Raw genomic sequence first — 23,510 nt, 5'->3', positions numbered from 1 at the left:
TCACCAGAGTGGCCAGGAGAGCGGTCACGAGAGTGGTCACCAGAGTGGCCAGGAGGGCGGTCACGAGAGTGGTCACCAGGATAGCCAGGAGAGCGGTCACGAAACTGGTCACCAGAGTGGCCAGGAGAGCGGTCACGAAACTGATCACCAGAGTGGCCAGGAGAGCGGTCACGAGAGAGGTCATGAGGGTGGTCACCAGAGTGGCCAGGAGAGCGGTCACGAAACTGGTCACCAGAGTGGCCAGGAGAGCGGTCACGAGAGAGGTCACGAGAGTGGTCACCAGAGTGGCCAGGAGAGCGGTCACGAAACCGGTCACCAGAGTGGCTAGGAGAGCGGTCACGAAACTGGTCACCAGGATAGCCAGGAGAGCGGTCACGAGAGAGGTCATGAGGGTGGTCATGAGAGCGGTCACGAAAGCCGTCACGAGAGAGGTCACGAGATCGGTCACGAAAGCGGTCATGAGAGCGGTCACGAGAGTGGCCACGAACGAGAGTAGTCATCAGAGTAACCAGGAGAGCCATCACGAGAGACGTCATGAGAGAGGTCATGGGAGCGGTCACGAGAGCGGGGACGAGAGCGGGGACGAGAACGGTCACGAGAGCAGTCACGAGAGCCGTCACGAGAGGGGTCACGTTCAGTTGGGTGAGACAAGGTGCTGAATATAGCGGGACGCAGTGGGTGGTGCTCACTACCGCACGCGTACGAATATAGTCGGGTAAGTCATAACGACTCGGCTGACTCGGCTGATGATAAGACTCGACTGTCAGGGCAGACGAGCCGCGCTGACGTTGGAGTCGACACCAGCACAACTGCAGCGAACGTCGGTTAGATACCATACATGTGTCGGAGTCACCGCGCTAAGGAATGACACTTCCCTGTATTTAGATGACGTCAGCGGTCGAATGGTGACCACCGTCTAGACGGCGGAAACGGCTTCATCTAGCGCAGAGTAAACAGGTGCGTCTGGACTGAAACTTACGGGCCACCGACATGAGCGTGCCCACCGTTGAGGTGGACCGTTGAGGTGAGCATGGCGAGGTGGACCGGTGAAGTGGACCGGTGAAGGTGGACCGGTGAGGTGGACCGGGGAGGTGGACCGGGGAGGTGGACCGGTGAGGTGGACTGGTGAGGTTGACCGGTGAGGTGGACTGGTGAGGTTGACCGGTGAGGTGGACCGGTGAGGTGGACTGGTGAGGTTGACTGGTGAGGTGGACCGTTGAGGTGGACCGGTGAGGTGGACCGGTGAGATAAACCAACGCCAACGGCATTCGCCGGCCACGCCGCCCGACCCACCATGATGATTCGGACGAGCTGCTCGCGGTCAGCCGCCTCGCCCTGCTGGCTCAGGAGCACCTTGCCCAGTGTCTCCATGGAGATGACCCAGGATGAGGCGCGTTCCACGTCCACGCCGTTGCAGACCACCATGGCGGCCGAGATGGCATCCAGAAGCTTTCGGCGCTGACCACCAGGGGCGCCACTGCTGGGCGGACTGCCGTCGTCTGGCGACAAACGTTCGGGCACAAGGCCGTCAGATGTAAGCGCAGGGAATAGGGGCAGGAGGCAGGCTAACGTGCACTGCTCGCTTGGAAGAGTCATCGACCTGTAAGATGAAGACATCACGCGCAATCGACTTTTCACAAACGTTTCTTCTGACCGCTAGCAAAATCATTTGGCGCCATCCGGTCAGAAAATGAATATATAAATAGGTAAATATATGCATACCGACTTGCATTCTCCGACTCATCTGTGATTTCAGTGTGGTAAGTTTTCCACGCGTAACGCGAACGGAACGGACACGTAAATTTTAATATCACTTATAATATGAGTTGGCACTTAATGTGGTGACCGTAAACAACATTCAATACACCAGACTATGCTTGTTAAACATCACCAAACGCACATTGGTTGCATTGTCAAAAAATTGAAGGTCAGATATAGTTTCTTGATTATAGTTATAATGAATGTGGAGTATAGCAAACAGCCTTTGCTCATATTATAGAAAAGGGAAAACAGGAAGCCAACATTCTTCGCTTTGTAGCTTCTCCGGGACTAAAGGCAGACACAGACAGACAATTATCGTTTTTGAAAAGTCGTACGCGCAGACAATACATGGGTCAACTTCGATTTTTTGCTGAGTTTCAAATAAATATGAGGTACTTAAGCAGAGACAATATACATAATTCATTAAAGCAAACATGGACAGACAAGTATCACTTTTGAAATGTTCGTCACGTGGTCAATACATTGGTAAGCTTTTTGATTCTTTGCTGACTTTCAACAAAAAATATGTTTTTTAAAGTAAGAACCAAATGCACATTGCATAGGCTCCGTTGCGCGCCAACGTACCAGAACCCGAATGCAAGCTCTACAATGCCAATTCATTAAGATAGCAGCCCCACTAAATGGAGTGGATATCTCATCGCCATCCGTGCAGCCCAGTTCCCCTGAATGTCTCTCACAGAGGTCAGACGCGCCGAACGTCACTATCGCCAGAATCCAGCCAACGCCACGTCTACATCCATCCACTCACCCTCGTCACCTGTCCGAACGTTCGTGAGCTTGGTCATCTTTAATAAAGCTTTTCCACCCATTTCAAGCCATCCCGAGATTTTGGATTCTTCTTAAGCAGCCAGCCCACCCCGCCCCCCTCGAGCCTCCCGTGGTATGACCCATCTCGACAGCCATCCCACCCCGCCCCTCTCGAGCCTCCCAGGGTATGATCCCTCCCGACAGCCAGCTCACCCCGCCCCCCCTCGAGCCTCCCAGGGTCTGATCCGTCCCGACAGCCAGCCCACCCCGCCTCCCTGGAGCCTCCCGTGGTATGACCCGTCCCGACAGCCAGCCCACCCCGCCTCCCTGGAGCCTCCCGTGGTAAGATCCTTCCCGACAGCCAGCTCACCCCGCCCCCCTCGAGCCTCCCGTGGTATGATCCCTCCCGACAGCCAGCCCACCCCGCCCCCCTCGAGCCTCCCAGGGTCTGATCCGTCCCAACAGCCAGCTCACCCCGCCCCCCTCGAGCCTCCCGTGGTGTGATCCCTCCCGACAGCCAGCCCACCCCGCCCCCCTCGAGCCTCCCAGGGTCTGACCCGTCCCGACAGCCAGCCCACCCCGCCCCCTCGAGCCTCCCAGGGTCTGACCCATCTCGGCAGCCAGCCCACCCCGCCCCTCTCGAGCCTCCCAGGGTCTGATCCGTCCCGACAGCCAGCCCACCCCGCCTCCCTGGAGCCTCCCGGGGCCTGATCCGTCCCGAGTCTGTCATCGACTTTCCGGCCGTTATAAACGTCCCCGCTCGTCCTGAGCCTCCCCCTGCTTATCCCGATCATCCCGCCAGCCCTGCGTGCAGCCTTACCAGACATGCTTGTGGATATCTTCCTGGCCGGGCTCTTCTTGGGCGTGGCGTACAGCTCAAATAGGTGCCACAGGTCCTTGCGCATGAGCCGGCTGAACGAGCTGTAGAGCTGGGCGAAGTCGTCCATCTGCAGGTGGTCGGCCGAGCTGAGTGTCTCTTGCGACTCGGGCCGCGCCAGCAGTCCCTCCAGCGCGCCGGACTGGCTGCACTGCCTGCCGGAGCGGGGCCCGTCGACACCGGTTAGCGCCGACCGGCCGGCGGCCACGCCCGGGCCCGACCGAGTCCCTGCCGGACCGGCGCCGACGCCGCTCAGTTCGCCGCAAGACCGGCTGCTGCTGGGAAGCGACAGCTCCTCTGTGACGGCGACAGGGAGCTCGCGTGCGATGGCCATAGCGAAAGGTTTGTGAGCCTGTTATGGTGTTCATGTTGTGTTCGCTTTGAGGAAAGGTGGACATGACGTGTTGTCGACAGAGGTGGGTGCCCGGCGGTGTCCGTGTCCGGGGTCGCGTAGCATCGAACCGAACGAAAACACACTGAAACGGATCCGGATACCGCAACAACGATTCATGGCAGACGAGGTGCATGAAGTGTTGGACATACAGTGTCCAACACTTCACAAAACACAAGAACGGTCCGATCTTGTCCAACTGCTGATCGCCCTCCTGTTGGCATCAGCTTGACTTGACCGACCGGTCCAGTCGCAGACAGGGTCACACTACATCGCGCTGGTGCGTCAGCTCCCCATTGAACTCGTCGCCATCCCGTTCGCTGCGATTGTCACAGAAGCAGGCCACAGCCCCACCGTCACGGAGCGACGCACCCACACCACTGGTCGCCTGTGGAGAGACGGCGCGGAAGCCGTGCACCGCACCAAGCGGTCTGGCTGGCTCGCTCCACACATCGTAAACTGTCAATCCACGGCACGTGCAACACTAACCGTCAAAAGCTGCCAAACCGAGGTATGTACGGTCCAACACGCTGTCCACTGGTCTCCGGCGTAGTAAACAACTGGGCGAAGATCGCCGATTGTGCACGCGTTGTTACCCAGGTGTGGCAAACACAGATCACGCGGACCACTGGCTTCAACACGCGGACTGGAAGGAGGCGGGTCTGCCTCGTTCCGTTTTTGTTTGTGAATTACTGAATTATTTTTCAAAGGACGTAAACTGAATGACTGAATTATTTCTAAGTAGTTTCTTAAATTATTTCTTAAAGGAACCATTTCTTAAAAAAGCTTAACTTACTTCTCTAATCCAAACCAAACCAACACCAAACCGACACCAAACCAATACCAAACCAACACCAAACCAACACCAAACCAATAGGTTCAAACGCCGACGACGAGACTGCTTTCGCGCGGTTTTGTCATCAGTGCCAATCACGCCCTGTCACCTCCAAAGCTGTGTGGGTCATGGAGAGGTAGAGAAGTCGGAGGCAGATGAGCAAATCTGAGTAGAGAATCCTTTTCCATGTCAAACGCTTGAAGAAGAACAAACAACACAATCGTCGTAGTACTCACGCCACGCGGCGCCTGTCGCCCGCTGAACGCCCGCCAGACGTTCACTTCTCCATTGAACAGAACGTCGGTAAAGTTGGCGTGACATTCGGATATTGGCATGTTCGACACAATCGATCAGTGTCGATCCCTTTAATTTCGTTGAAACTTAAGTATATAAAGTATATTCGTAGAAACTTAACTTAAGTAAGTGTAGCACTGGTTTTACAGTGTATAGTGTAGCGGGTATCAGAATGTCACGCCAGTTTTACCAATGGACTACCGAGTCTGACGATGAATTCGAAACTTGTGGCAATGCCAGCGAGAAAGACACCCTTAGCTACTCAGGAGGACAGGGCGACGGGAGCAGGCACGCAGAAGCGTGGCCTCTGCCACACAGCCGCCGCTGCAGCACGTCCCGTCCACTCACTGCCACTGCATGACATTCTGCAGTTTTCGTGGCGTACTTTATGTGACGCTACCAGCACATTTGTGGCGATCATGTAACTGGTATACATATGTGTGTGCGTTAACGTGCACGTGTGAGCGTGCTGCGTTGTGCACTCCTGCTTGGCACGCACTGGGTAACATTGGCTAGTCATGTAGCATATCATTATTACCTCTGAACCTTCGTCTTATTTAGATGAACCTGGTAATCAATAACGGCAAACCATTGTACAAAAGTTATGCTCATTATCAAACACATTGCAACAATCCCACCACCCACATCCCAACCAACTTTACAGCAACTTTCATTAGGACTGAATCTGCCAAACCACATTCAACTGACGATAAAGTAAAGCTATTATCACAAGATTCATCTCCAAACTCCCGCCGAAGAACTATTCCCGTGAAATAACTAAATAACTATTCACATAACGTGTAAACTGGGGTGGACACTGCTGTTCTTTGACTTCGTTGTGGTTAAATGTATCATCCGCGTGCGTAATGCATGGCTGCATTATATCCCTTATAAAACATGCCAATTGGTTTGAAAAACGTTGACGAGACGTCATATCGACAGTTTTAAGCGCGTCTCATCTAATTTAACTCCCAAAACATGACCGTAGGTCACCAAATGTGCACAAAAGACAGCAGCATGCGGCCACCACACACCCTGTACTCTTGGCATTTAACGTTTACATTTGCTGAGATTGTTGAGAGCGGGGTATACGACAGTTCTCCCGTCCCCTTCCGGTGCGAACGATTTCCAGACTCACTCCAGTGTGTGTGTGGGTTAAAAAGAGCACGCGTTGCAGCACAGTTGTCACCAACGTAACCTTGTGCATGAATACCATTAGACTTTACTCCGAGGCGTTCAAAACTACCAAACATGATTATTTAGCATTCACACAGCGCACTACAGTTACGGGCCGAGAGTGGCAGTGCCGACCAGCTGCTTCAACCGGATGACCCCGCGGCCTCCGCTGCCACGCCGGCACAGCGCTTGACGGGGCTGACCTGAGGAAGGGCGGCAGCAGGCGGCGCACCGGGCTGCTGCCCGTGTTGATCACGCTCTCGACGCTGGCGGCCAGGCCCGGCTCTTCTGAGGAGCGCGAGCGACACGGCGCCGGGGAAGAGGTAGCCAGCAGGCGGCCCCTGGTGGCCGTCGGCGAGGTACAGCGTGACGAGCTGGGCGTCAGGCCCGCCAGCGGGCTGCACGAGAGCGGCGACGGGCTGCGGCGCGGCTCGCTGCTCACCTCGCACGTCTGGGGCGCAGACACACCGTCGCTGACGGTCAGGGAGCGGACACACCGCCGCCGACGTTCAGGGAACGGACACACCACCGCCGACGGTCAGGGAACGGACGCACCGCCGCCGACGGTCAGGGAACGGACACACCGCCGCCGACGGTCAGGGAACGGACACGCCGCCGCCGACGTTCAGGGAACGGACACACCGCCGCCGTCGGTCAGGTGCTGAACGGATGCACGCAAAAATGCGCACCGCATACACACAGCTGAAGCACAGACCCATTGGAAGGCCGGCGCTCCTATAGTCACACCGCATACACACGGCTGAAGCACAGACCCATCAGAAAGCCGTCACTCCTGTAGTCACACCGACGCGGCACTGCGCACCGTCGCCTGTACGACTAGAACGGTACAAGGCGGCTATTGGTATTAACCACGAATGCCAGCATGGCGGCTGCTCAACAGCGGGTTGTACTTCTGTAGATTTAGTACGCTGTTTATCGTTTTATAGATGAAATGCCGACATCTGAGGTAGAATGACCGCACTGCTCTAGCCACTGTTCTGGCCTCTTCGTGTGAGATCTAAGTACATTTACTGTTGCAGTTCCGTTGAGGTTTTCGGGTTGCACGAACGCAGTGGCTACCGAGGCCATTTTACGATAATGTTGTAGTTCGTGAGTCGCTGACTGCTTAAGGTCGACTTCTGAGCTAGTTTCCGTCCTGTCCACTGCACTGCAGCCTTTCGTGCGTCGCCGGATGTTTAGAATCGCGCTGACTTCTGACCCATTTTCCATCCTGTCCCTGCACTGCGGCCTTTCGTGCGTCCCTGACTGTTTAGAATCGCGCTGACTTCTGGGCCATTTTCCGTCCTGTCCCTGCGCCACAGCCTTTCGTGCGTCGATGATGCAACATGTCTATAACATTAGAAGATTGCTAGGTACCTGCAAAAACATACTCTTTGGACAGCCTACGTTTCGTGAACATTTCAGCCACAGGTCCAAACTAAATAACTTCGAGGTTGACTTGCCAATAGCCATAACAGACCGTGTAAAGAACTTAAAGCGATGACATCACAAACACATAATTGTTACCTTTGCTAGAGATGAGCGTTTCTTCTTGAACTTTCCGGTCGGATTCCGCAGAAAGCCTTGATCGACAGGGGAGTAGTCGCGCACGGGATAGAACATGCTCCTGCCCCCGCCGAGCGCCTGAAACACAAGGAAACCATGCGATGCAGCGACGAAAAAGCGTAGCAACCATGCGCGCAACATTTCACTTGCTGGTGGTAAATGCACTGTTGTGCGAGAGTAGGTCGTGGTGGGGTATTGATAACGCATAACTTTTCAATTTGCTGAGAGTTTGCTAGTGTAGGCCCGAAGAAGTATTGTGTGCGTACTGGAAATCTACTGCAAAAGTCTTAACTTGCCGTCCAGTGACCACTTTTATAACGGAAAGCCGACAAACACAGGGTGAGACCAAGCGGTCTTGTGCCGCCTGTCGCTGACGAAAAACACTTCCTCAGTAACGAGTACCAGCTCAGGGGCGCGCCACTGCGACGCTTCCTGTGGGTCCCCGGACCACGGGCGCCGACTGCCGCGCTCCCAGCACCGACCTTGGCGGCCTCGACGGCGGTGGGGCCGCGGCAGCGCGCCTCCTCGTAGAACAGTTGCAGGTACTGCTCCTTGAGCCAGAGCCGGCGGCGCTGGGCGCTGTTCTGCTGGCCGTGCAGACGGCGCACGAGCACCGGCAGCAGGCGGCGCCAGTGGCCGGCCACGTCCGTCGGCGCCACGAACGTCAGCGACCGGTTGTCGCTCAGACTACCGCCGAACACCATGCGCAGCGCGTTGGCCGGCGTCAGCGCGTCCAGGCCGAAGCGACGCTCGAGCTGCGCCCAGTCAACGTCACGCGCCGCCGGCCCCACCTCCTTGACGGCCAGCAGGCTGAGGAAGCCGTCGTCGCCGGCGAGCGCGGCCGGCTCGCCGGGGCTGGCGTAGCGGAGCAGCAGACCTGGACTGAGCGACTGGTCCGGGTCGGCGGCCAGCTGGCAGTCGGTTGCCGAGCCCCAGGCCGGTCGCCGCCACGTCAGCACGCTGTTGGTCGCCTCCAGGCGCAGGAATGCCAGGCTGCTTCTCTCACCGTCGCACCGGATCACCGTGGTGCCATGCTGCAGCAGCTGCCGGTCAAGGCAACGCGGTGAGGTTACATAGAGGTCATGTAGAGGTCGTGTGAGGGGTGCGCCAGGCCACCGTAGTGTTGTACAGCAGCGCCTACGGACTCCAGCGCAACGGCGCCATACTGCACCACCGCGCCCGAGTTAACGCGCACAGTTAACGGCAAACAGGGCGAAATGGCGAGATCATCTGTGGACGGCGGGGTCGGGCCACGGCGGAGCGCGGCTGTCATCGATATTGGCGCTGACTTCTGCGTGACTCCACTCCAGCCGATTCGAATCTGACTTTGACTCGCACGGCGTAAGGCCGCTTTTGGCTTCCACTTTGAACGTCACAGGGCAACTGCGAGCCGACTTTGATTACAACCCAAGGAGGCATGGCTCAATTCCGAAACCGTATGTGGACTCCCGTGGAATCGACTCCGATGAAAATGGTTTGCGAGAGAAGCCGTTATCCTGTGTACAGACAGCCTGGCATGGACCATAAAAAAGCGCAAAAGCCAGATTATATCTATAAAAAGCATCGTTGATCACACCGTTGCTTAATTCGACTTTGTTCATCGGTGCCGATAGCGGTGCATGAATCAATGTCGGCTGCTGCTTACGCTCTGTTCACACGTTCGATTTCACGTCGACGGTGAACGTTCGGCAGGCCCCAATCAACTCTGTTTTCACGCGGAGTTTGGCAGACCCCAATGAACTCCGACTTCACGCGGAGTTTGGCACAAGTCTGATGGGCGCACACAAGGGCCTGCGACAGTCAGCGTCAACGACTTCCCGCTTACGAAAGAGCGAGCGTTTCTTAGACCAGGACCGATAAAACAGATATCAGGATGAGCACTGGGCATGCACACCTGATAGGTCATGCCAGGTTCATTTCACTAGCAATAATGTATGTACATGTCAGTGGGACATGTGGCATGCCCGTCGCACCGCTGCCGATCTTGCATTGGCCACGTTGCCTCCCGTCAACCAGACAGCTGTGCAGCACTTGGATTTCATTCACACATCAGAAGCTACCGACGGCCGGGCAGAACAGACCCATATCGAAAGAGAGACAAAACCGGTTAGGTGGTTTGGTCAGAATAGCTTAAACTTATTTTTCAGGTTAAACAACTGTCTTAGAAAGCCGCTAAATCACACTGAGCTGACCAGGAGTCCCGACAACGGCGACCGCAGATCTGTCCTGTCCCCAGTGGCAAGACTGGTTGTCGCAATGGACCCGGGCCGCGCACGGACCACGTGACAGTGACGCGCGACAGCTGGTTTCGCGACATAGCTTCGGCCAGGTCATGTTATTGCACGCCACGTCGGGGTCGGTACAGATATAGTCGGACATAGTGCGCGGGTGCGGGTACGTCTGGTCAACCTGTGGCATCAAGACCATATGGTGCAGGTACGCCTGGTCAGCTTGTGGCATCACGACCATATGGTGCAGGTACGTCTAGTCAACCTGTGGCATCCCGACCATATGGTGCAGGTACGCCTGGTCAACCTGTGGCATCCCGACCATATGGTGCAGGTACGCCTGGTCAGCCTGTGGCATCACGACCATATGGTGCAGGTACGTCTAGTCAACCTGTGGCATCCCGACCATATGGTGCAGGTACGTCTAGTCAACCTGTGGCATCACGACCACATGGTGCAGGTACGTCTAGTCAACCTGTGGCATCACGACCACATGGTGCAGGTACGTTTGGTCAGCCTGTGGCATCCCGACCATATGGTGCAGGTACGCCTGGTCAACCTGTGGCATCACGACCATATGGTGCAGGTACGCCTGGTCAACCTGTGGCATCACGACCATATGGTGCAGGTACGTCTAGTCAACCTGTGGCATCCCGACCATATGGTGCAGGTACGTCTAGTCAACTTGTGGCATCATGACCAGCCCTAACAGCGCGACCACAGCTGTTTTTCCATACCCGAGTTTGCATGGGCCCGTCACTGCAAGTGCACCGCCGATTCCAAGTACGGACAATGGGGCCCATCGTTCGAGGACAGCCTAAGCCAACACTTCAAGAGACGATCACCGCCCGCCTGCCCTCCAGTCACCGTGGGCCAGGAGGTCCGTTAACGACCCAGATAAGTGGTGAGTTCATCCGTCTTGGAGAAAGGCTAGGCCATTCCGCTGCAGTCGAGTGAACCGAGAGAACGCTGACGATCATATGGTGCACTCAACGTGCTCACAGCTCGACCTGGCGGTGCATTCGAGGTTACTGGAATGAACTGACAGAACGGTGACGATCATATGGTGCAGACAACGCGTTCACAGCTCGACCTGGCGGTGCATTCGAGGTTACTGGAATGAACTGACAGAACGGTGACGATCATATGGTGCAGACAACGCGCTCACAGCTCGACCTGACGGTGCATTCGAGGTTACTGGAATGAACTGACAGAACGGTGACGATCATATGGTGCAGACAACGCGCTCACAGCTCGACCTGACGGTGCATTCGAGGTTACTGGAATGAACTGACAGAACGGTGACGATCATATGGTGCAGACAACGCGCTCACAGCTCGACCTGGCGGTGCATTCGAGGTTACTGGAATGAACTGACAGAATGGTGACGATCATATGGTGCGGACAACGCGCTCACAGCTCGACCTGGCGGTGCATTCGAGATTACTGGAATAATTAAACTATCTATATGATGGACGGCGAATGAAAGGCAAGGGAACGAACAACATCTAAACATAAACTAAGAGTCAGCTAGGTGCGCTAAATGACTGATGCAGGACCACATCAACAAAACGGAAACAGGTGGCAATGAGCTATAGTTGGTGACTGTAGTCGCATGGGCGGACACCTGACATCGGGCAGTAATGTGAAGGCGTTTAAGGACTGACGTATGTTTAACATGCCACAGGACGTGACGTGTCAGCCTGACATCTGTACTGAGCAGCGGGTACGACTGACGGCGCTACGGCCACCGTCGTGCCGCTCCACTCATTCGGCCGTGGTATTGCACGAATGTTTATGCAATGCAGCTGGCATTATCAGCTGCATTATATACTGATGGGACGTATCGAAGATAGACATTTACACGGATAGTTTCCAGGACACATTAATTCCAGAGCTCGCCAGTACCATTTACCAGCAAAGCGCACCCCACAAGTACGACCCAGCAGCCGAAACAAGCATCCGCTGATACCACTGAGACATCCTTACACAGAAATCAGCGCCGACGACACAGCGAGGTCGTTCTTAGAGGATGCTTAGATCTTAACACTACGGTTATAAATCCCTATCATCGCTGACAGCCAGGCTGACAAATCTCCAGTCCGCCATCAACGTCGACGGAGCGCACTACGTGGCTGCCAGTGGCGGCACCTCTGCGGTGCCGAGCCCGCTGCCGGAGGACCGGCGCCCAGACCTGCAGCGTGTGCAGGTCCACGTCCTCCGTGTGCGCGCAGATGGACACCAAGGACACGTTGGGGTCGCCGAACACTGGCTGCACCGGCGCGTATCCCGTCTCGGAGTCGCAGCGGCTGCAGTCGGACCAGTCACGTGACCTGCGGTGGCGGAGCAGAGACGTCAGCGGCGGGCTGGAGGGCCGGGTCGGCGGCTACGCCAGCCACGGCCGCGTGGGGTCGCAATCCCCGTTACAGAAAGCTTAAAGTAACGAGCTGGCCGTTGGATCAAACGAAAAAAAGCTTCATGATGGAGATGACGTATGTGTACGAAGATTATTTAGCTCCCGGCGGGCTACAACCGCCTGATACAGCAATAAAACCGCTGCTACAACCGCCTGATACAACCGCCTGCTACAACCGCCTGATACAACCGCCTAGCAGCTGAAGTCGATCGTCTTGCCATTGTGATGACGCGATATATGTATGAACGTAGTTGCGACTCGCTGTTTCGGAACCTTCTCCACATTACCAATCAGGGTGCAGTTAAAACGCGCAATGTTTTGTTTGATTGATAGTCCTTTGCATAGCACACAATCCCCAGTCACATCGCAAAAGTACTGCAACTTTCGAGTGGCAGTCATCTGTGCGCGCCACCTAGGATCACCTACGGGAACTCGAAGTTGTTGAGCTTGCTGTTGAGGTGTCCCTGTTGCTCGGTGGCGTGGTTCTGGCAGGCCTGGATCTCGTCCACCACCAGCTGCACTTGCCTCAACTTCTCCATATTGATCAGGCCGCCGACACCGAGCGGCGAGGAGAAGTTCTCGCAGCTTGGCTCCGATATCACCTGCCAGCAGCGGTGGCGGCGTGGGCTGGAAACGCGCTCCCGTGCCTTGCTGCAACTCAACAGAACGCTACCTTAGCAATTGAGATGAACATTCCTGTCGTATCAACTTGAATGAAAAAATTCATGGTTATTTTGCGGCCTTATGTGAAGGAATACGGCTTCGCAGGCGTCCGCATTTGAAATACGTTTTGAAATACTAGGCCAGTGCATGGGTAGAGGTGTTACATGTATCAATTATGAGCATATGACAGTTAGCCTGTGAGCTGACTGCTGTAACATCATTCTACACAAGATCGTTTGAAAGAGAAACTGAAGTGAATTGTCATTCCCAGACGCATCCATGGCGGCGAGCATTACCGTTCGCTTCCTGGACGTGACATTCACAAGATTGACCTTGGTGGAATGACATTTTGGGCTAATGGAAACATTTCAATGACAGCTGCTTCCAGATTTCATGCATAGCAATTCGTTTCTCAGAAAGGACTTACTCTGAATTGCAGTCGTATTACATGTAGCTGGCAGCTATTGCTAAACGCTCTAATCCGCGCCAGCTCAGTGCGATGGTGATAGGCCCTTGAGGTCCTTTATATTGCGGTGCAATAACTGTGACCACTCACGCCCGGGGACGTTACGTCACAACGCAACGCTTCGGCGTATGGGTACATGAATTGGGGCCAGAGAAGAGACGCAAGACACAGCGTTGCAAACCATTTTCCCGAGTTATCCAGATAAGTCCTTTTTCCCAGAGCAAGTGTGAACCGCTAACCCCCGCCCCCCTTCCGCTACCCCGTTTCGGATGACCTCTGACCGGAGCGGGTGCTTCCCCCATCCCGTGCTCACTGACCTCGGCTGGCGTTTCGCGCACCACAGCCAGACTGGGGCACTGGGTCAGGATGCCGCGCAGACGCCGTAGAATGACCCCGAAGAACGGCACGACCTGGAGGACAACAACGGATTTCATTCAGCCATTTGGTCGCGTCAGCCGTCAACATATTGAACGTTCAATCAAAGCAGATGTTGCCGGCTTAGCGCTGTGGTAGTTTCAGGTGAAAAGGAGTCAATACTGCCTTCCAGAAAGTGACACAGGAAGCCAACAACCAGCGAGGTCGACTGATCGGGTTCTTAGACGTTGGCTTGCTGGCAATCTTCGAGAATGGCTTTGCAAGCTAAGGCACTTTGTGGTCGGCAATAGCATGGGGACGTTTCGACGAATGTCGCTGAGAACGGGGGAGGGGTGCAAAGGTCAGCCTTCCCTCACCTTGCATTGCTTGATTGCCAGTGCACGTTGCAAGGCCGCCGTGTAGTGTGGGTTGATGGCGTCATGGGATTTAGGCGTGACGTCATACTCCAAAACAGAAAATAAGAAGTCCAGCACAGGGATGTCCTCTTTTTCCGCCAGGGAAGCCCAGAACGGGCGGAGCTTTTCCGATCTGTGTGAAAACAAACATTGGCATGAGCGGATATGCATGCTATGTTAAAAACAACCACAAGAATCATGGTGTCAGCCGATTCCTGGACGCGTGTCTGTATCTGATTCCGTGGTTATATCTTAAGGCATTAATCATTCTCAGCATCAGGAAAGAACGGAATTAGTATAGATAGTCACTGCTTTGACTATGCATACAGCGTGTGTGTTGTGCTGTGAGCAGAGGGCATGGTGCTCAACCTAAACAGGAAACATTGCGAGGAAAGTCAAACACAATTGTAGCATATAGAATTGAAGAAGACTACAACCGTGAACGGTCTGCAGCCTTGTTCCGTGATAGTGGCACGGGTCTAGTTGCGACACGGGTAGGTTGGCACAGTGCTGATACCACAAAAATGTGAAGTTTGGTTGTGGCAAAAGCGGCAAAAACATCCTGTTACTTTAATTATCCGTCTGATGCGTGGTTCGTGCCATTTTTAGGCCGCTGTCGTCGCTGCTCTAGTTGTTACGATCGATGGACGTTTTTTGGGCGACTGTCCGCGATAAGAACGTGACAAGATAGGGCTGCGGTCAGCTGCCGCACGTTTACTAGGGATGAAATGGGGTGCGGTCAGAAAAAATACCGATGATTTTTCAGACATCACATGCGTATAAAGAAATACCAATGACTAGTCGCTCGCTTCAACACAATAATGTACAGTGTTTGTCCGTGCCCAGTCAAATGTCATGAGCAACGTGACAAACAGCCCAAATAATTTGTCAAAACCGTCTGCGTAAGGTGTGCTGTACATTGCATTTTGTCTTCGGAAGTTAGTTGGGATGCAAAACCAACGGAACGGTCAAAATGACAACTTGTGTACGATTAGGATCGGTGAAACGAAAGCATATCGTGAGATAAGTAGACACCTAACCGGCAAACTGGGACTGTTTGCCCCGGCTCATAGACGTATTTAAACTCATCATCGCGCCGATTCATTTATTTGCCCATGCAATCAGCCTGATCACAGTCCATACCGAAATAAACTAAAGAGTGTTCATTAACTACTCAGACATGATGACATCTGAAAATTCCAGGATCAGTCTTGCTAACATTGAACTGCTAACGTTCATATTGCATTAACTCTTTACATTTAGCACGCAAGACCGATACGATATACCAAACACTTGTCCAGACGTATAAGACGACCAGAGCAGCTATCTAAAACAACACAAGCGGTAACTACATTCCGCGCAACATCTACTGACGTGTGACATTAGAATGTTTCATTTAGCTGCGGTATGACAAAACAGTAACCCCAGTTAATCCAGCTTCAATATTTCAGCGCGTCTATTCCAGTCCTTCCGGCCGGTCGGTGAGAATTGTAACGCGTCAGGCCGCAAATGGTTCACGTGCAAATGATCAAAGTCGATCCACAGTGGCCTCATTTCATTGCGGCTCATACCGCCGTAAATGTCTTCCGCCAGTGCTGGTTCCGATGAGAATACAAAAAATTCATACGCCCCGTGCCCTGTCCCTGCAACGGCAGCCACCATCCGCCAGTTGCGCGACACCCTTCACCCAACTGCAGCAAATGGAGCCGCAGAGCAGAATGGAAGGTCAACTACCGCTAGCTGCCGCAGCCGATGGGAACTGGTGGCCACGGCCGTCCTAACTGAATCTGAAGCGTATTATGGGGGCGAGGGCTGTCTAAAAAGTGTTTCGGCAGAGGCGGGCCACGCTGCCAGCAGCCGCCGCGGCTCTTAACAGCGCTGATTTTGCCCTGGCATCGACCCTCCCTCTGCGCCGGCCGGCTCTCCTCTCCTCTCACCACGGCGGCGTTCATTAGGAGCGCGCAATCAAACATCACGGTCCTAGGTCTGGGGGAGGGGGGGGGGGGGGGGTGCAGTCGTTGTCGGTTTTTAGAGGACGAACTTGCCAGCGGTGCTCGGACCAGCTCGCGATGCACGCTCCTCTGTGCGAGCACGCCATGCTTCACTCCACTCTGGCCGGCCGCGGTCGCGCCACAAAGGCCGCCGCTAAAACAACAAACACGAGCGAGGTGGCGCGGCCGCCGCGTGCGAGGCCTCGACCTGTCGCGCGCCGCAGTCGGCGATGAGGCTCAAAGGAGTTCGCGGAGGGCGCCGACTTCACACGTCGGCTGACCGCCCAGCCGACGAATAACAGGAAAAGAAAAGTGGGTAGTCGACGATCCCGGCGCCTCTTAGCACACGCGCTGCGATGACCAGATGCCTGGCATGAAAGCTGCGCCCGAACGCTTTCAGAACGCTCAGGTCGGACGCGGCGTTAGCGTGGTCGCGAGTCGTGCGACACTCCCAGACTGAAAGGATTGTGCGCGGGTCCGCGTCGCGCCGGAGCCGTTCACAGGCAGCAAAAGGGTGTCGAACGCCTTTTGAACGTATTCGCGGCTCAAGCTATGATTTATGTTACCTTGCTGTTTCTGGACCGTGCTTTCTCTGCAACGGTTGTCAGGCAGGCAGGTAAGACAAACATCCAAAGCATTCAGAGGGATTGTCATAAATGCCTGTTGTACCTGTTTCCCAGTGGCACACCCATATTCAGATAGCTCAAAGTCAATTTCACGGAAAAAGGTGAAAAAGCGCCCATGATTCCTATGAACATGCATTGGAATGTTTGGCACGATGTCACAAGGACACTTGGTGCTGCATATCATTGTGCTCGTTGCGACGGTGGAAATCAGTACAATGTAAATAGTGGTACAATAGAGACGAGGGCTCGTGATGTCCGAACGGATGCATGGATGTTTGATGCATGAACGTTCACATCTCTAGCTATATCCTGCATCACATGGACGTGGGGTATGGTGCGCTTAGTGGCATCGGGGATTGGTGCGAGAACACAGACGCTGAAGGTGCGTTTTACCGGGATTGGCAGGCCATGGGCATCTCCACCGAGGCCAGTGCGGTCTACCAGGATTGGCAGGCCATGGGCATCGCGGCCGGGGCCGGTCGTGTCTTTTGTTCCTGACGTTTAGCCGTTCGACACGAGGGAAACGAGGAAGGCTAAACCCAGATCTGAAGGCCATCCTGTTCATGCACCACCAGGGGCTGATGCTCTATTTTCAAGCAAAGTGGGATGGGCGGGACCCACCCCTACATCTGTCAGAAAGCCTTTGATACATTAATTCACTTACAGAACCTTGGGCAAAATGTGATTTAGGTTAACTCCAAGGTAACATAATTTCTCTCAGTGTCTATTTCCATGTGTACAAACAAACAAAACTCCGTCTAAAAAATACACGCAGTCCTACCAAAAAAGCTAGACGTCGCACATTTGAGCCAAAGGGAAACGAGGACGAGATGGCAGCTTCCGGTACTGCGGTCTGCGACAATATATGTACTATGCGATAGCGCTGAGCCCTAACAGAGCCGTGATGCCGAGCATATTTCCAAGACCGGAGAATACGCGTTTATCTAAACAATTGTTTGAGACGGATAACTGCAGAGACGATCACATTCAAAAAGGCCTGTGATGAGTCACGTGAAGGCCCGGCTGACGCCACTGCCATCCCTCCGGCTGGCGTCACTGCCATCCCTCCGGCTGACGTCACTGCCATCCCTCCGGCTGCCTCAGCGAGCAGCGAGCGAGTTCACATCACATTTGTAAATGGAACCCAGGCGAGCAATGCAATGAACAATCGGAGGAAACGCCCATTTGTTTAGCATATAATTTGGTTAAACAGGCCATGAATCAGGAGGACGTTTCGACGGAACCCCCATCAGAAGTTAGACAGACAGGACCATGGGACGTTTACTATCATGAGGAGCAGCAAGGAGCAAATACATATTATTTAATGTATCATTTAAGCTCTTCGTGGTAAATGCATGTCGTTTGTAAGCATCTTCGTTCTTTGTTAGTAAGTTACATGCACGAAACACTCAACACTGCCCGCAACATACATACAGCTGATGCTAAGTGCTGTTACGTGATGGTATCTTGGCCTAATATACGGCCTTCAGCAGACTACGGCTCAATTTAATCCACCTTTGGACCGTTCCGTCGGTCTGTTTCCTTGCCCTCTATTTCACGTTCCATAAACCGTTCGTATCGGTAGCCTATCCCCATCCCCAAATATCCCCGACGTACAGCTATCCCAAGGAGTCCACTTTGGCAACGGCGGGATGGGGGCTGAGGGAGGCAAGTTGGCCCACTGCGCCGCATGTGGCGGCGCATCTGCGTCCAACACAGCGCGCGTTGCCACGTCGCCGCTCGACCCAGGCGTAGCCGGCCAGAAGGCTGCGGCGCACCAGATCGGCCAGCTGCGCCGCTTCACCCGGACGGGCGGCGCCGGTACTCATGTCTGTGCCCAGCCGCGCCGCTCCACCCGGACGGACGGCGCCGGTACCCGTGTCTGCGCCTAGCCGCGCCGCTTCACCCGGACGGACGGCGCCGGTACCCGTGTCTGTGTCCAGCCGCGCCGCTCCACCCGGACGGACGGCGCCGGTACCCGTGTCTGTGTCCAGCCGCGCCGCTTCACCCGGGCGGGTGGCGCCGGTGCCCGTGTCTGTGCCCAGCCGCGCCGCTTCACCCGGACGGGCGGCGCCGGTACCAGCGCCTGCCCTGATGCATGGGTATCGGCCCTGAAGTTGGCCCCAGCAACGGCACTGTCAGCGCCTTCCAATGTATTCAAAACCGGCCAACATTTGATGATGTCGGCCGAGTTCTGACATTTCCAGCTCAAGCGCCGCTCTAGCACCATCCGAGTTGATTTACTGCAGGCCGCTACTAACCCAGTACCGAAATCTTACATCTGCAAGAAGTATGCACACTGTTCGGTGCTGCCGAGGGCCAGGCAGAACCGAGGCGGTTAACTGCTTGTCACAGTTCAGCGAGCGGCCACCTACCGAAGGCCTACCACCAGCTGAGTGGTCACCTACCGAAGGGCTACCACCAGCTGAGTGGTCACCTACCGAAGGCCTACCACCAGCTGAATGGTCACCTACCGAAGGCCTGCTACCAGCTGAGCGGCGCCGTGGAAGTTGCCCAGGTTCCAGCAGGTCTGGGCGGCGCGCAGAAGGCAGGAGAGCACGCCGCGCCGGTCCTCGTCCGTGGGCTGGCTCACCACCAGGTGGGTCACCCAGCAGCGCACCTGGTGACGATACAAGGTCAGGTGGGCTACCCAGCAGCGCATCTGGTAACAATAAAGGGTCAGGTGGGTCACCCAGCAGCGCACCTGACCACGAAAATTCGTTGTTCATGTCGCTGTGCAGGAAGCTCTCACTGACCCCATTTTCACCGCGAGCGGGATGCTGGTGGCATCCTTTGCTACATGGGTTGATAATTAGCCAAACAAATAATTTGAGGGTCTTAGTCGGACCTGACAGCCCATAAGGCGTATCATGCCACCTTGGTGTTTTCCAGATTAAAATAGACGGGTCTTATAGCTGCCGGGAGCTGTTTACTTTTCGCAAGGGATGTAAAGAGTGCAGATCTTACATGCGGTCGCGGTTGACGAAAGATAACAGGCAGCGCTGGGTTATAATGTAATCTAACCGTCCCTGTTATGATAAGCAATATGCCGTAATTGTTACAAGTGAAAAAGAACATTCACTTCACGGAAATACTTTTCCTTTATTTTTATCGGAATGTGGTGGTGTAAAAAGGTGTCGAGAAGTTACGACACCTGACAATATTTTATGGCAAATGAACATTGGGAAGCTCTTAACAGGAGACCGACGTTGTCATTGTTGCATATAACAGCCAAAGCATATCAATGTGATTCACGAATTTCAATTCCCCAACGCTAATTGTAGGCTACATGACATTAATTACGTTGGCATGACAACAGTAAACTACCAAGACATTTTATAATGCATTTGGAAGATGGTGCCTCTAAAATTGCTTCCAGAAAACACACCAGCAAAGCTTAACACTTCAAATTCCTACAGAAAACACCAAACGGATGACTTCTTGTATTGAACGCCGCCGGCTTTCCATATAGAAGGTGGTAGATATCAGATAATGCCACCCAACTATGACCACGAACAAACTGTTGGTCATGTATAACCTTCGCTTTGTGGCAAAGCATACTGGCAGGTACGGATTGTATTCGAGCTCTTCATCTGTCTCTTGCTTGCGACCTTGTTAACATGTCTTCCCGATGTGAAGAAATTATTGCGTTCCACGCTGAATAATTTTTGATTGCGAAACGTTATTGTGTGTCTTGTCAAATATTATTTAAAGCTGACCAACTGTAAGCTTCAAAACTTCCTGTACCTTACGAGAGAGAAGGCATGCTTGAAACGTTGTACTCTAAGTAAATCCTTACGCTGGTCATAATCGTAGCATGTATGTCGACTTTCATAACTATCACCTATGATTTAACCGAAGAAACTAAATGTTTAATATGCAGTCTCGAAAGAACTGAAGCGAAGGTGATAAGGTCAGTTATGTCTCGACACATGACCACCTATGCCTGAAGGGAAGCATTTTTCCTCATATCTATATCTATGTGCGTGCGTGCGTGCGTGCGTGCGTGCGTGCGTGCGTGCGTGCGTGTGTGTGGTGTGTGTGTGTGTGTGTGTGTGGGTGTGTGTGTGTGTGTGTGTGTGTGTGTGTGTGTGTGTGTGTGTGTGTGTGTGTGGTGTGTGTGTGTGTGTGTGTGGTGTGTGTGTGTGTTGTGTGTGTGTGTGTGTGTGTAATGCCATTCTTTGGAACGTTCGGGTCATTTCAGGGCTGCCATATTATATTTTTTAGAACGATAGACGGCTAGAACATATGGCATCAAAGTGCAGAATACGCAGAAGAGCACCGTGGCCGGCCTTCGAAGCGCCAGGTCCGCGCCTCACGAGGCGCCCGGGGCCGCATCCTAAGCAGGCCCTGCGACTCCCAGAGCGAGGCTGAGAACACAAGCCTGGTAAACTGGGAGTGTCTTGGGATCAGAACTTTGCCGGCGTCTGGCGGAAATGAAACCCCGCTGCCATGATGTATATCACCCAGGATCTGCTGCAAAGCAGCGGAAACTGAGGCCACTGGTCTCCCAGCGGCTTAAAATTTCTTGCGGTGGGATGTTGGCTGGCCTGACTGGTTGACTCGCTGACTCGCAGCTCGATCTCAGCGAGGGACTCTCCAGCTGGCGCCGTCGCTGGCACGGCAGCATCATGACGTCGCGCCATAAACGCCATTAGCGTCGGCGGCTGAATTTATAACGGGTCAACAGCCTCGAGTGGCTGCATGCGCTGCACTTCAAAGCGGACGGCTGATCGCGCCGGCGTCGCCAGTCAGAAAGTGGTGAGTCTGCATTCGCGGCGCGTCCCGGGAGAGATCAGCGGAGCCCTCTGAGCCCCTGCAAGCCGCGTCAACTTCAGCATACTGGTGGCATGGGCCGCAGCCTAAAGCTGACGAAAACGGGTATTACTTGCAGACCAGGCATGACCTCGCCGGTACGCATAAAATGGTGCAATATCGTTACTCCCGTGTCTTAAGCGAGAAACCCTAGGAAAAAATCGAGTATGAACACTTCGCGCTTTAAATCCGAATGTAAAATCATGCCCAGGTGATCTGCATCCACATCTTTACGACATTGCGGCCAACAGAAGTTTGGCGGCATGCCAGTTCTTCTGGCTGCCCTGCGCGCCCTGGTGGAGGCGGGCGCCTGGGCGCGGCCTGCGCCGCGGGCGGCGGGGCGGGCTCACCTCGTTGAACCGCTGCAACAGGTCCTGGATGTCGTTTTGGTGGAGTACCTCAGAACCGGTCAGGTCGCACGTCGTGTACCGGATGTACGCTATAGCCGACACCTGGACACAACACAGAAGCGGTGAGCCCGGCAGGCCGGAAACACTGCGGCGCAGCTCTGCGCGGGTGCATCCATAACTACCGTTTCAAGAGGATTTGTTTTTCTCCTGCACTGACTTTAACCGTGAAAACCAGACAACGGTCTGCATTTTTCCTCAACTCGTCTCTCTTTTTCCCGTTTGAACTCACCTTTTTGAGCAGATCTTCCACGTCCCTTTCACAATCTCTCCTCGCTATTTTCATTCCACCGTGTTTTTGTTCTATACTCCTTCCACATTCTAGCCATTTCTTCAATACCCGGGAAATGGACAATTTTCTGCTTGAATAACATATAACACAAGCGACCTATGTTGAAATGGGTCAACACCATGTACCTTCGGAACAACGGACGAACAAAGATGACAGGAGCAAGAAGGGCGAGACATGTTCACCTGTGAGAACAGCTTGTGCTCAGTCTCGGTCATGGACAGCGCCAGCTGCTCTGGAAAGTGCAGAATTTTCTGCAGATCTTCCAGTTCCTTGTAATACAGCAGGCTACACGACGGATGGTGAGGAACGACCCCTGAAAACCGCCAAGAACCCTTGTCTGGTCACCAGGCATAGCTGATCATGGAAGGAGTTGGGTTGATCTTAAGTAGCCTGGCGACATGGTGATGATCTGAGTAAGATGTGAGAGTGCATGGTGATTAAATGATGATCTTGCGTGTTCAGTGCTGACCAAATTAAAGTGCAACATGCATGTGACACATGATTTCTGCAATGCTTTCCTTAGCATGGAATGATGTCAGTGACTTTCTAGAAATGTACAGCGCATGAACCTCTAAGGCTATTTCTAAATCACAAGGCCGCGCCGTTTGTAGACACTATCTTCTTTCTGGACCCTGCTTGCGGGTCTGAATAGCCATTCAGCCAAACATCAGCCGAAAATAATTATTTTACACCTGAGACTTTTCACAGTAGCCCTACGGAGAGCTGTCAGCGACGCCGTAAATTTTTTAATCGTGCCTCACGCTAGCCGTGAAAGGTCAACGACCCCCGAGCGATCAGGGCGCCGCCCACAGATCTCTTTGTCGCGTGTGAGTGGTGAATCGACACCGCCAGAAGCGGCGAATGGCTCCCACGCAAGACACCGAGTGGAAGTGAACCACTTCTGGGCACATCATGAGTGCAGCGGTCACCCCACAATCCTCCCATGGTGTCGGTGTGAAGCTGGCGGCCCTGTCCAGCAGCAGTGCCCTCCCCTCCCCTCCCCCCTCGGCCGTGGTGTGCAGCCTGACTCACGCTTGAGTAGCGATGGAGCGCGAGCGTCCCGGGACGGCTCGTTCTGCAGGATGGCCCAGAGCGCGCGCCCGATGTCCCGCAGCAGGCCGTCGTTGGGCACGGAGAAGGTCCAACGCGAGCCGCGGAACTCCAGCAT

The 23,510-nt window shown here is 54.2% G+C and overlaps 2 protein-coding genes across 2 annotated transcripts in view; both read right to left on the bottom strand.

Annotated features, from left to right (window-relative positions):
- Positions 1 to 12,596, bottom strand: part of LOC119112923 (1-phosphatidylinositol 4,5-bisphosphate phosphodiesterase epsilon-1) — an 18,567-nt gene extending 5,971 nt beyond the window's left edge. The window contains exons 1-8 of the mRNA XM_037237227.1: positions 12,586 to 12,596; positions 12,091 to 12,229; positions 8,502 to 8,711; positions 8,147 to 8,423; positions 6,545 to 6,553; positions 6,306 to 6,390; positions 3,350 to 3,561; positions 1,294 to 1,499 (exon numbers count right to left, since the gene is read on the bottom strand). Of these exons, the coding sequence (XP_037093122.1) occupies positions 1,294 to 1,499; positions 3,350 to 3,561; positions 6,306 to 6,390; positions 6,545 to 6,553; positions 8,147 to 8,423; positions 8,502 to 8,711; positions 12,091 to 12,229; positions 12,586 to 12,596 (1,149 nt within the window). The remainder of the gene's footprint in view (positions 1 to 1,293; positions 1,500 to 3,349; positions 3,562 to 6,305; positions 6,391 to 6,544; positions 6,554 to 8,146; positions 8,424 to 8,501; positions 8,712 to 12,090; positions 12,230 to 12,585) is intronic.
- LOC119112917 (1-phosphatidylinositol 4,5-bisphosphate phosphodiesterase epsilon-1) lies at positions 12,549 to 23,510 on the bottom strand. Its single transcript, XM_037237222.1, has 7 exons — positions 23,375 to 23,510; positions 22,525 to 22,655; positions 21,994 to 22,095; positions 19,303 to 19,448; positions 14,173 to 14,344; positions 13,759 to 13,851; positions 12,549 to 12,914 (listed from the first exon to the last, which is right to left on the bottom strand). The coding sequence occupies exons 1-7, from the start codon at positions 23,508 to 23,510 to the stop codon at positions 12,735 to 12,737; spliced, it is 960 nt and encodes a 319-aa protein (XP_037093117.1). The 3' UTR covers positions 12,549 to 12,734.

This window comes from Pollicipes pollicipes, unplaced genomic scaffold (genome assembly GCF_011947565.3).
Source record: "Pollicipes pollicipes isolate AB1234 unplaced genomic scaffold, Ppol_2.1 Scaffold_7261;HRSCAF=8764_pilon_pilon_pilon, whole genome shotgun sequence".
Lineage (NCBI taxonomy): Eukaryota > Metazoa > Arthropoda > Thecostraca > Pollicipedomorpha > Pollicipedidae > Pollicipes > Pollicipes pollicipes.
Note: the sequence above shows the minus strand (reverse complement) of the source record. Positions and strands in the feature narration are given on the sequence as shown.